At 47.0% G+C, this 13,420-nt stretch overlaps 1 protein-coding gene across 1 annotated transcript; it reads left to right on the top strand.

Moving 5' to 3' along the window:
- The first annotated feature begins 263 nt into the window (after positions 1-263).
- On the top strand, positions 264-1,980 carry LOC135050944 (uncharacterized). The gene is made up of 3 exons (XM_063957181.1): positions 264-366; positions 442-654; positions 1,269-1,980. The coding sequence occupies exon 3, from the start codon at positions 1,280-1,282 to the stop codon at positions 1,946-1,948; it is 669 nt and encodes a 222-aa protein (XP_063813251.1). The 5' UTR covers positions 264-366; positions 442-654; positions 1,269-1,279; the 3' UTR covers positions 1,949-1,980.
- The last annotated feature ends 11,440 nt before the right edge of the window (positions 1,981-13,420 follow it).

Raw genomic sequence — 13,420 nt, 5'->3', positions numbered from 1 at the left:
TATAAATAATTTTAGATTTATTTACTTCTGAAAAACGGTGCAATTATTCCAATATTACATTTTTCAAACATTTGCAAGTAGTCAATCTCTGCAATATCTGAGGCATAATTCTCAAATGTAACAGATTTATTGTGTGCAACATCATGTACATTTGGATATACAACACAAAATAATGAAGCTTGAAGCTCTTAATCAGAAATTATTTGTTTATCCAATACCTAATAGATGGTTACAGTACAGTAAGGCTTTGCAGTTATAATTTTTACACAAAGCATGGTAATAATGTTTGGTCCACTTTTTCAACAGTCCCACAGACCAGCCGGCCAGACAGGCCTCAGACAAGTCAGGATGAGGCTGGGATTGCAGGTAAGACTTCACTGTAGTCACATATTCTGAAAACACATAGAAGTACAAAATATTAATGTTTATATTTTCACATAGGTTCTGCTTCTGGAAGCCGACCTCCTGTAAGGCGCCCATCACAGGGCTCGGGCCACTTACCCAGGAGGCCAAGTAAGACACGGCGTCTTGGCACGGAATCTGCGGCTCCATCATCCCCACCCAGGCGACGCATTTCGGCAGTGTCACCCCAGCCACCACTGGCACTATTGGCGAGTTCGCAGAGTGATGAGCCCCGATCACCTCAGTTATCTGGTGAGTAAAAACAGAAATTAAACACATAGGCAATAATATACACAGTACAGTTAATATGTTGTTAGTTGGTTTTGAGATTACATGTTTTCCAGAACAAGCAATGTGATGTTACGTCTTCAATTGCTAAAGGTGAAAATGTTTTTTTTTTAAAGGTCTTAGTGGATGATCTCGCCAACATCATTTTTAATAAATAACAGACATTTGTTTAAAATTTGGCCACACACGTGCACATTAAAATAAAATACCAATAAAATTCCAAAACAAAAACAGCATCCACAACATTATATTGTTCACACATCTCCCCTGTCCAGTATGTAGATGGCTTACTGGCTCCGCTCATCTGGACTATCCAGGTAAGTAGTCTATATCGTGGTCAGGGGAGGTGATATAACACTGTAATGCTGTGGAGGGGAGGTAGTTAGGTGTGGATTATGCAAATCTGTCTATGTGGCCGCCTGTGTTGGTATATATGTTTTTGGAAAAAAAAAACATTATACGTTTTGAAAAACAACGCCAAAAACTATACAAATGGAGTATTATGAATGTAGTAATGTGTAGAAGTAGCCTTTAAACAAATTGACTAATAAACATTGCATGTTGGCCACCCCATACAGAGCCCAGCTTGATGGCCGACGTGGACCAGCAGGGACAAGACCAACAGGCAACCATCACACTGCAACTTACACCTGTTGACCCAAGCCAGCCAATACAGCTGCAGGATATCCCCCAAGCCTCCATCAGTCCACAACTGGCACAAGCTCCGCCCCCAACCCAAATACCAGATGACTTTTGGGCCAGTTGGACAAGCCAACAGGCACAAAGCAATGCCAGCCTGACCGCACATACACAACACCTTGCCAGTCTGCCCCATCATCTACCGCGCATTAGTCGCAACTCGGGCAGACTGATTGTACAAGTAGGGCGAATGGCAACCTCAATGGAGCAAATAAGGGCTGACAACAGCCAAATGCTTGCTCATTTAACGCGCATCATAGATGAGCAACAGCGCCATCAGCAGGCACTCGTTCAGCTCATTCAGCACAACCAGGTTGTGAATGAGTCCTTATCCCGGATTGTAGCCAGCCACACTGCAACCAACACTCAACTGATTGCAAGCATTAATAATTTGAGCAGCAATATTACATTGATGGGAGCTCACCAAGTAACCTCCAGCTCGGGGACCACGACCCCTATCCAAACGCCAGTAACCTCCCCTGTTCGGCGTTCCTCCAGAGCACGTGCCAGTGAGCCAGCACAAAGCACAGCACCCAGCACACACAAGCGGAAAAAATAACCCCAATGTGATTTGCAAAATAAAAATTTGTATTTGACAAACACACAACTTCCTGTGTCCGTCTCAAACATTGTCGAAGCTGCTCTGTATGTATGTATGTTTTTCATGGGTAATGACTGAAAATTTATTTTTTGCATAAACTAAGTACAATGTACACACCACTATAAACAACAAACAGTAAGTTACAAAACACACAATAGAAAGTAGTGCAAAGTGTTTAGTCAAGGATAATTACAGCCTACTAAAACTGACCTGAAAAATAGCGCAGGATCACTTCTTGCCGTACCTGCCTCCCTACATATGTACTCACACTGTCACCAGATGGGTCTAACTCCTCTGCTTGCTGACTGCTTTCTCCCTCATCATGTGCCAGATGTTGGTTTAAACACAGATTATGGAGAAAACAGCAGCAGAACACAATTCTAGTCACCTTTGAGGGACTATACAACAAAAGGCCTGCAGATTTATCCAGACACCGAAACCGTGACTTCAGCACACCAAAACATCTTTCTATCACATTCCGCGTAGCCTTATGTGCATGATTGTAACTGTGTTCAGCAGGAGAATCAGGTTGGGACAATGGAGTAAGGAGCCAAGAGTAGCAGCCGTAACCCCCATCACCTGAAAAACAGATATAGTCAACATTAGTACATATGTTAGATTATTCTTTCACCTAATCAAAACTCGAGTTTGTGGTTAAAAGACATACACACAAAACATTTTAAACATACCCAACAGCCAGCCATCAGGCATTTGTCCGTCCTCAAATTTATCGAAGAGCGATGACTGACTGAGGATGAAGGAGTCATGGCAGCCACCAGGGTAACCTGCAACAACACTCATAATTTTTAGGTTTGCATCACAGACCACCTGGACATTAGTTGATTGTGCCAGATGCCTATTAGTATATATATATTGGCGGCCCTTAGGTGATCTCAGCTGAACGTGTGTGCAATCTATGGCCCCCAGCACATTGGGCATGCCAGCAAGCTCATAGAAAGCTACCCTGACAGCACTCCACTCCGACTCCTCGGTAGGGAAGCAGATTGAGGCATTAATGTGTGGCTCCAACACATCCAAAACCTGAGTGGACATTAAACAAGCTAAGGTGAGTGTCATGTTAGGTATTCTCTACAATACTGTGTTGTTTGTACTTACAGAAGCAACACTTAGACATAACCGCCTATGTATTTTTAGACTCACCTGATTCAAATATCTGGAAAAGGTGGGCTGTGAGATACCAATGACGTCGCCTGCCACAGCCTGGAAGCTCCCAGTAGCCATAAAGTGTAACACAGCCAGGAGTTTGTGTAGGCCTGAGACAGAGCGAGAGCGTGCTGTCTCAGGGTCTATGCCCAGTTTGACAAGGTCATACAGGTGGAAAATGTTGGTTCTATTTAGGCGGAACATCTGTATGACCCTATCATCGGACAATGCATTTAAGTTTAAACGCCCTCTAAAAAAACGAGGCTGGCGTAGCCTCCGCGGTACCTGGACAACCTGTTGACCATGTTCACTTACCTGGGCCTGATTCCTGGAAGCCTCATGGAGCAGTCTAAGGTATCCCACAGCAAACCAAAAATCATTGGCACACACCACAGCCGCCATTTCAGAGTGAGAGAAGTTCAAAATGTGCCTGGAACACTTTTATAGGGCCAAACATTCAGGTGTGAGTAATGGATAATTGAGTACACATGTAAACACGGTTTTCAAATGCTGGCGCGTTTTTTTTTAGGAAAAAAATACGATGTGTAATTTTTCGCGGCCGCGAATGCATTTTCACGGCAGCAATTACAATTACGAATGGATAGTAAATGACCGAGATTCATATCTAAACAGGCGTAATTTGACCGATGGTGTATTCATTCGTAATTTTTTACTTGGACTTGCAAAAAAATACGAATGCCCTCATCTCTGCCGTGATTAGTGTTTAGTAAATTACCGAGATGACACTTTGCTGAAAAAACGGCATCTCGGTCAAAATCGGGAGCTTAGTAAATTTACCCCTGCGTCTTTTTCTGCTGGGAGGGGACTTGAGGTAAAAAGGTGGACTTCCCGGCTGTTGCCGTGGCTACCAAATCCGATAGACCGACCCCAAATAATTCCTCCCCTTTATACGGCAATACTTCCATATGCCGTTTGGAATCCGCATCGCCTGACCACTGTCGTGTCCATAGACTTCTTCTGGCAGATATGGACATCGCACTTACTCTTGATGCAAGAGTGCAGATATCCCTCTGTGCATCTCGCATATAAAGGAATGCATCCTTTAATTGCTCTATAGTCAATAAAATACTGTCCCTATCCAGGGTATCAATATTTTCAGTCAGGGAATCCGACCAAGCCACCCCAGCACTGCACATCCAGGCTGAGGCGATTGCTGGTCGCAGTATAACACCAGTATGTGTGTATATACTTTTTAGAGTATTTTCCAGCCTCCTATCAGCTGGATCCTTGAGGGCGGCCGTATCAGGAGACGGTAACGCCACTTGTTTGGATAAACGTGTGAGCGCCTTGTCCACCCTAGGGGGTGTTTCCCAGCGCGCCCTAACCTCTGGCGGGAAAGGGTATAACGCCAATAACTTCTTTGAAATTAGCAGTTTTTTATCAGGGGTAACCCACGCTTCATCACACACGTCATTCAATTCCTCTGATTCAGGAAAAACTACAGGTAGTTTTTTCAGACCCCACATAATACCCCTTTTTGTGGTACTTGCAGTATCAGAGATATGCAAAGCCTCCTTCATTGCCGTGATCATATAACGTGTGGCCCTACTGGAAAATACGTTCGTTTCTTCACCGTCGACACTAGATTCGGTGTCCGTGTCTGGGTCTGTGTCGACCGACTGAGGCAAAGGGCGTTTTACAGCCCCTGACGGTGTTTGAGACGCCTGTACAGGTACTAACTGGTTTGCCGGTCGTCTCATGTCGTCAACCGACTTTTGCAGCGTGCTGACATTATCACGTAATTCCATAAACAAAGCCATCCATTCCGGTGTCGACTCCCTAGGGGGTGACATCACCATTACCGGCAATTGCTCCGCCTCCACACCAACATCGTCCTCATACATGTCGACACACACGTACCGACACACAGCAGACACACAGGGAATGCTCTGATAGAAGACAGGACCCCACTAGCCCTTTGGGGAGACAGAGGGAGAGTTTGCCAGCACACACCAAAGCGCTATAATTATATAGGAACAACCTTATATAAGTGTTGTTTCCTTATAGCTGCTTAAATATATATAATATCGCCAAAAAATGCCCCCCCTCTCTGTTTTTTACCCTGTTTCTGTAGTGCAGTGCAGGGGAGAGCCTGGGAGCCTTCCTAGCAGCGGAGCTGTGTAGGAAAATGGCGCTGTGTGCTGAGGAGATAGGCCCCGCCCCCTATTCCGGCGGGCTCTTCTCCCGGTTTTTCTGAGACCTGGCAGGGGTGAAATACATCCATATAGCCTCATGGACTATATGTGATGTATTCTTTTTAGCCAGAAAGGTATTAACATTGCTGACCAGGGCGCCCCCCCCAGCGCCCTGCACCCTCAGTGACCGCCGGTGTGAAGTGTGCCTGAGCGCAATGGCGCACAGCTGCAGTGCTGTGCGCTACCTCATGAAGACTGAAAAGCCTTCAGCCGCCGGTTTCTGGACCTCTTCTTACTTCGGCATCTGCAAGGGGGTCGGCGGCGCGGCTCCGGTGACCCATCCAGGCTGTACCTGTGATCGTCCCTCTGGAGCTAGTGTCCAGTAGCCTAAGAAGCAAATCCATCCTGCACGCAGGTGAGTTCACTTCTTCTCCCCTAGGTCCCTCGTTGCAGTGAGCCTGTTGCCAGCAGGACTCACTGAAAATAATAAAACTATCAAAACTTTTACTCTAAGCAGCTCTTTATGAGAGCCACCTAGATTGCACCCTGCTCGGACGGGCACAAAAACCTAACTGAGGCTTGGAGGAGGGTCATAGGGGGAGGAGCCAGTACACACCACCTAGTGGTCAAACTTTTAAATTTTGTGCCCTGTCTCCTGCGGAGCCGCTATTCCCCATGGTCCTGACGGAGTCCCCAGCATCCACTAGGACGTCAGAGAAAGTAAGCCTTATGATAAATGTTCAAAAACATTTCCTGATATTGCATCGCCGGAATTGTTTTTCTTGACCAACATAATGACTTCAACAATCCATCACATGTCAAAGAGGGGATAATGCGTACCCAAGCGTTCATACCCGACTAAATAAGATTGTGGTTAATATTTTGCCTCAGGAAAGTATAGTGGTGTGAGATCGCTCCCTTTACTGTCAAATCCGACTTTAGCAGCACATCTAAAGAATTATTCCAGTCCTTGTCAGACAATTTGCCTATCACCGACATAGCATAGTGTTTAGCCTGCATATATGCAAAAGGGTATCTCTGGAAACTCGGGAACCTCTCCGATGCTTGTGTATATGAAAGAGGTGCTTTAGTGTCCTTGTCTAAAAGTAATCCCACATTGGGGGTAATTCCAAGTTGATAGCAGCAGGATTTTTTTTTAGCAATTAGGCAAAACCATGTGCACTGCAGGGGAGGCAGATATAACATGTGCAGAAAGAGTTAGATTTGGGTGGGTTATTTTGTTTCTGTGTAAGGTAAATACTGGCTGCTTTATTTTTACACTGCAAATTAGATTGCAGATTGAACACACCCCACCCAAATCTAACTCTCTCTGCACATGTTATATCTGCCTCCCCTGCAGTGCACATGGTTTTGCCCAATTGCTAACAAAAATCCTGCTGCGATCAACTTGGAATTACCCCCATTATGTAGTCCTTCTGAGTTTAGTCTATCATATGGTGAGGCTGCCAGCCCGCCCTGAAAGTCAGGATTGTGAAGAAATTGTGAAAAAATAAGAATTTACTTACCGATAATTCTATTTCTCATAGTCCGTAGTGGATGCTGGGGACTCCGAAAGGACCATGGGGAATAGCGGCTCCGCAGGAGACTGGGCACAAAGTAAAAGCTTTAGGACTAGCTGGTGTGCACTGGCTCCTCCCCCTATGACCCTCCTCCAAGCCTCAGTTAGGATACTGTGCCCGGACGAGCGTACACAATAAGGAAGGATTTTGAATCCCGGATAAGACTCATACCAGCCACACCAATCACACCGTACAACTTGTGATCTGAACCCAGTTAACAGCATGATAACAGAAGGAGCCTCTGAAAAGATGGCTCACAACAACAATAACCCGATTTTTGTAACAATAACTATGTACAAGTAATACAGACAATCCGCACCTGGGATGGGCGCCCAGCATCCACTACGGACTATGAGAAATAGAATTATCGGTAAGTAAATTCTTATTTTCTCTAACGTCCTAGTGGATGCTGGGGACTCCGAAAGGACCATGGGGATTATACCAAAGCTCCCAAACGGGCGGGAGAGTGCGGATGACTCTGCAGCACCGAATGAGAGAACTCCAGGTCCTCCTCAGCCAGGGTATCAAATTTGTAGAATTTAGCAAACGTGTTTGCCCCTGACCAAGTAGCTGCTCGGCAAAGTTGTAAAGCCGAGACCCCTCGGGCAGCCGCCCAAGATGAGCCCACTTTCCGTGTGGAATGGGCTTTTACAGATTTTGGCTGTGGCAGGCCTGCCACAGAATGTGCAAGCTGAATTGTACTACAAATCCAACGAGCAATCGTCTGCTTAGAAGCAGGAGCACCCAGCTTGCTGGGTGCATACAGGATAAACAGCGAATCAGATTTTCTGACTCCAGCCGTCCTGGAAACATATATTTTCAGGGCCCTGACTACGTCCAGCAACTTGGAATCCTCCAAGTCCCTAGTAGCCGCAGGCACCACAATAGGCTGGTTTAAGTGAAATGCTGAAACCACCTTAGGAAGAAATTGAGGACGAGTCCTCAATTCTGCCCTGTCCGTATGAAAAATTAGGTAAGGGCTTTTATAGGATAAAGCCGCCAATTCTGAGACACACCTGGCTGAAGCCAGGGCTAACAGCATTACCACTTTCCATGTGAGATATTTTAAGTCCACAGTGGTGAGTGGTTCAAACCAATGTGATTTTAGGAATCCCAAAACTACATTGAGATCCCAAGGTGCCACTGGAGGCACAAAAGGAGGCTGTATATGCAGTACTCCCTTGACAAACGTCTGAACTTCAGGAACAGAAGCCAGTTCTTTTTGGAAGAATATTGACAGGGCCGAAATTTGAACCTTAATGGACCCTAATTTGAGGCCCATAGACAGTCCTGTTTGCAGGAAATGCAGGAAACGACCCAGTTGAAATTCCTCTGTAGGGGCCTTCCTGGCCTCGCACCACGCAACATATTTACGCCAAATACGGTGATAATGTTGTATGGTTACATCCTTCCTGGCTTTGATCAGGGTAGGGATGACTTCATCCGGAATGCCTTTTTCCTTCAGGATCCGGCGTTCAACCGCCATGCCGTCAAACGCAGCCGCAGTAAGTCTTGGAACAGACATGTTCCCTGCTGGAGCAGGTCCTTTCTTAGAGGTAGAGGCCACGGGTCTTCCGTGAGCATCTCTTGAATTTCCGGGTACCAAGTCCTTCTTGGCCAATCCGGAGCCACGAGTATAGTCTTTACTCCTCTCCTTCTTATGATTCTCAGTACTTTTGGTATGAGAGGAAGAGGAGGGAACACATACACTGACTGGTACACCCACGGTGTTACCAGAGCGTCCACAGCTATTGCCTGAGGGTCCCTTGACCTGGCGCAATATCTGTCCAGTTTTTTTGTTGAGGCGGGACGCCATCATGTCCACCTTTGGTTTTTCCCAACGGTTCACAATCATGTGGAAGACTTCTGGGTGAAGTCCCCACTCCCCCGGGTGAAGATCGTGTCTGCTGAGGAAGTCTGCTTCCCAGTTGTCCACTCCCGGAATGAACACTGCTATCAGTGCTATCACATGATTCTCCGCCCAGCGAAGAATCCTTGCCACTTCCATCATTGCCCTCCTGCTTCTTGTGCCGCCCTGTCTGTTTACGTGGGCGACTGCCGTGATGTTGTCCGACTGGATCAACACCGGCTGACCCTGAAGCAGAGGTCTTGCCTGACTTAGGGCATTGTAAATGGCCCTTAGTTCCAGGATATTTATGTGAAGTGACGTTTCCATGCTTGACCACAAGCCCTGGAAAATTCTTCCCTGTGTGACTGCTCCCCAGCCTCTCAGGCTGGCATCCGTGGTCACCAGGACCCAATCCTGAATGCCGAATCTGCGGCCCTCTAGGAGATGAGCACTCTGTAACCACCACAGGAGAGACACCCTTGTCCTTGGAGACAGGGTTATCCGCTGATGCATCTGAAGATGCGATCCGGACCATTTGTCCAGCAGATCCCACTGAAAAGTTCTTGCGTGGAATCTGCCGAATGGAATCGCTTCGTAAGAAGCCACCATCTTTCCCAGGACCCTTGTGCATTGATGTACTGACACTTGGCCTGGTCTTAGGAGGTTCCTGACTAGGTCGGATAACTCCTTGGCTTTCTCCTCCGGGAGAAACACCTTTTTCTGTACTGTGTCCAGAATCATCCCTAGGAACAGCAGATGTGTCGTCGGAATCAGCTGTGATTTTGGAATATTTAGAATCCATCCGTGCTGTCGTAGTACTACTTGAGATAGTGCTACTCCGACCTCTAACTGTTCTCTGGACCTTGCCCTTATCAGGAGATCGTCCAAGTAAGGGATAATTAAGACGCCTTTTCTTCGAAGAAGAATCATCATTTCGGCCATTACCTTGATAAAGACTCGGGGTGCCGTGGACAATCCAAACGGCAGCGTCTGAAACTGATAGTGACAGTTCTGTACCACAAACCTGAGGTACCCTTGGTGAGAAGGGCAAATTGGGACATGGAGGTAGGCATCCTTGATGTCCAGAGACACCATAAAGTCCCCTTCTTCCAGGTTCGCTATCACTGCTCTGAGTGACTCCATCTTGAACTTGAACCTTTTTATGTAAGTGTTCAAGGATTTCAGATTTAAAATGGGTCTCACCGAGCCGTCCGGCTTCGGTACCACAAACAGCGTGGAATAATACCCCTTTCCCTGTTGTAGGAGGGGTACCTTGATTATCACCTGCTGGGAATACAGCTTGTGAATGGCTTCCAATACCGCCTCCCTGTCGGGGGGAGACGTTGGTAAAGCAGACTTCAGGAACCAGCGAGGGGGAGACGTCTCGAATTCCAATTTGTACCCCTGAGATACTACCTGCAGGATCCAGGGGCCCACTTGCGAGTGTGCCCACTGCGTGCTGAAATTCTTGAGACGGGCCCCCACCGTGCCTGAGTCCGCTTGTAAGGCCCCAGCGTCATGCTGAGGACTTGGCAGAAGCGGGGGAGGGCTTCTGTTCGTGGGAAGAGGCTGTTTGCTGCAGTCTTTTTCCCCTTCCTCTGCCCCGGGGCAGATATGAGTGGCCTTTTGCCCGCTTGCCCTTATGGGGACGAAAGGACTGAGCCTGAAAAGACGGTATCTTTTTCTGCTGCGAGGTGACTTGGGGTAAAAAGGTGGATTTTCCAGCCGTTGCCGTGGCCACCAGGTCCGATAGACCGACCCCAAATAACTCCTCCCCTTTATACGGCAATACTTCCATATGCCGTTTGGAATCCGCATCCCCTGACCACTGTCGCGTCCATAATCCTCTTCTGGCAGAAATGGACATCGCACTTACTCTTGATGCCAGAGTGCAAATATCCCTCTGTGCATCTCGCATATATAGAAATGCATCCTTTAAATGCTCTATAGTCAATAATATATTGTCCCTGTCCAGGGTATCAATATTTTCAGTCAGGGAATCCGACCAAGCCACCCCAGCACTGCCCATCCAGGCTGAGGCGATTGCTGGTCGCAGTATAATACCAGTATGTGTGTATATACTTTTAAGGATATTTTCCAGCTTCCTATCAGCTGGTTCCTTGAGGGCGGCCGTATCAGGGGACGGTAATGCCACTTGTTTTGATAAGCGTGTGAGCGCCTTATCTACGCTAGGGGGTGTTTCCCAACGCGCCCTAACCTCTGGTGGGAAAGGGTATAATGCCAATAATTTTTTAGAAATTAGCAGTTTCTTATCGGGGGAAACCCACGCTTCATCACACACCTCATTTAATTCATCTGATTCAGGAAAAACTACGGGTAGTTTTTTCACACCCCACATAATACCCTTTTTTGTGGTACTTGTAGTATCAGAAATGTTCAAAACCTCCTTCATTGCCGTGATCATGTAACGTGTGGCCCTACTGGAAAATACGTTTGTTTCCTCACCGTCGACACTGGAGTCAGTGTCCGTGTCAGTGTCTGTATCGACCTGAGGTAACGGGCGTTTAATAGCCCCTGACGGTGTTTGAGACGCCTGTACAGGTATTAACTGATTTGCCGGCTGTCTCATGTCGTCAACAGTCTTTTGTAAAGTGCCGACACTATCACGTAATTCTTTCCATAAGACCATCCAGTCAGGTGTCGACTCCCTAGGGGGTGACATCACTAACACAGGCAATTGCTCCGCCTCCACACCATTTTCCTCCTCATACATGTCGACACAGCGTACCGACACACAGCACACACACAGGGAATGCTCTGATAGAGGACAGGACCCCACTAGCCCTTTGGGGAGACAGAGGGAGAGTTTGCCAGCACACACCAGAGCGCTATATATATACAGGGATAACCTTATATAAGTGTTTTTCGCTAATATAGCTGCTGTATATATTAATATGCCAATTTAGTGCCCCCCCTCTCTTGTTTTACCCTGTTTCTGTTGTGCAGGACTGCAGGGGAGAGTCAGGGAGCCTTCCTCCAACGGAGCTGTGAGGAAAAAATGGCGCTTGTGTGCTGAGGAGATAGGCTCCGCCCCTTTTTCGGCGGCCTTTCTCCCGCTTTTTTGTGGAAAACTGGCAGGGGTTAAATACATCCATATAGCCCAGGAGCTATATGTGATGTATTTTTAGCCATTTAAGGTATTTTCATTGCGTCCCAGGGCGCCCCCCCCAGCGCCCTGCACCCTCAGTGACCGGAGTGTGAAGTGTGCTGAGAGCAATGGCGCACAGCTGCGGTGCTGTGCGCTACCTTATTGAAGACAGGACGTCTTCTGCCGCCGATTTTCCGGACCTCTTCACTCTTCTGGCTCTGTAAGGGGGCCGGCGGCGCGGCTCCGGGACCCATCCATGGCTGGGCCTGTGATCGTCCCTCTGGAGCTAATGTCCAGTAGCCTAAGAAGCCCAATCCACTCTGCACGCAGGTGAGTTCGCTTCTTCTCCCCTTAGTCCCTTGATGCAGTGAGCCTGTTGCCAGCAGGTCTCACTGAAAATAAAAAAAACCTATTTAAACTTTTACTCTACGCAGCTCAGGAGAGCCACCTAGATTGCACCCTTCTCGTTCGGGCACAAAATCCCAACTGAGGCTTGGAGGAGGGTCATAGGGGGAGGAGCCAGTGCACACCAGCTAGTCCTAAAGCTTTTACTTTGTGCCCAGTCTCCTGCGGAGCCGCTATTCCCCATGGTCCTTTCGGAGTCCCCAGCATCCACTAGGACGTTAGAGAAAAGGGAGTTATAGGAGTTTAAGTCTTGTCTATGTCGGAGTATATGCCAAAGACGTTTTGTAGTCCATAATAAAGGGTTATTACGTATATTGTCTTCTACTTCACTATCATGTAGATGTAGCAGACCCATCAAGTTACAGTTAGTTAAAAACTGTTGTTCTAGAGAAGTATTTGCATATAGGTCAGTTTCAGACAACCAGTCTCGTAGATATCTCAATACCGCCGATTGATTATAATATAAATATTAGGAAAATTAATCCCTCCATTGGTAACCGGGTGTTGCAATTTTATCAGCCCTATGCGCGGCCTTTTAGCTCCCCAGATAAATCTTCTAAAGTGGGCATTCAGTGAACCAATATCCTTTTGAGATAAAAGAAGAGGTAAAGCCTGTAATATATATAACCATCTTGGAAACGTCACCATTTTAATGAGATTCGCTCTCCCCACATACGACAGCATCAAGTGTGCCCAGCCCTCTAGCTCCCTTGCCGTATCTATTAGTGCCGTAGAGATGTTTAATCTGTATAGCTCTGCCGGCCGTTTGGGGAGGCGAATACCTAAGTAGTCGATGTATGATCTTGCCCACCTCACTGCTAATTGTCGTCCCCAGTGCGGAGTGGTAATCCGCGGATTCAGATAGAGACCCACTGACTTAGCCAGGTTAACTGTGAGTCCTGAGATTTCACCAAATTCTCCCAATTTCCCAAAAAATTTTTGCAGAGACGTTTTCGGGTCATCGATATATAATAATACGTCATCCGCAAAGGCAGACAGTTTCATTTCTGCCCCACCCACCTTTATGCCCTTAAATTCCGTCCAAGATTGTAGAATACGGAACAGAGGGTCTATACATAGATTAAACAGTAAGGGGGATAATGGGCAGCCCTGGCGTGTTCCCCGAAACATATATATGTGGTCTCCCCTCACGCCATTAATTAACAA

This window comes from Pseudophryne corroboree, chromosome 2 (genome assembly GCF_028390025.1).
Source record: "Pseudophryne corroboree isolate aPseCor3 chromosome 2, aPseCor3.hap2, whole genome shotgun sequence".
NCBI classification, from domain to species: domain Eukaryota; kingdom Metazoa; phylum Chordata; class Amphibia; order Anura; family Myobatrachidae; genus Pseudophryne; species Pseudophryne corroboree.
The sequence above is the reverse complement of the archived record's forward strand: the minus strand, read 5'-3'. Positions and strand labels throughout refer to the sequence as shown.

What these genes read in the sequence shown, in the direction of transcription:
- LOC135050944 (XM_063957181.1), top strand. Translation starts at nt 1,280, where the DNA reads ATGGCCGACGTGGACCAGCAGGGACAAGACCAACAGGCAACCATCACA.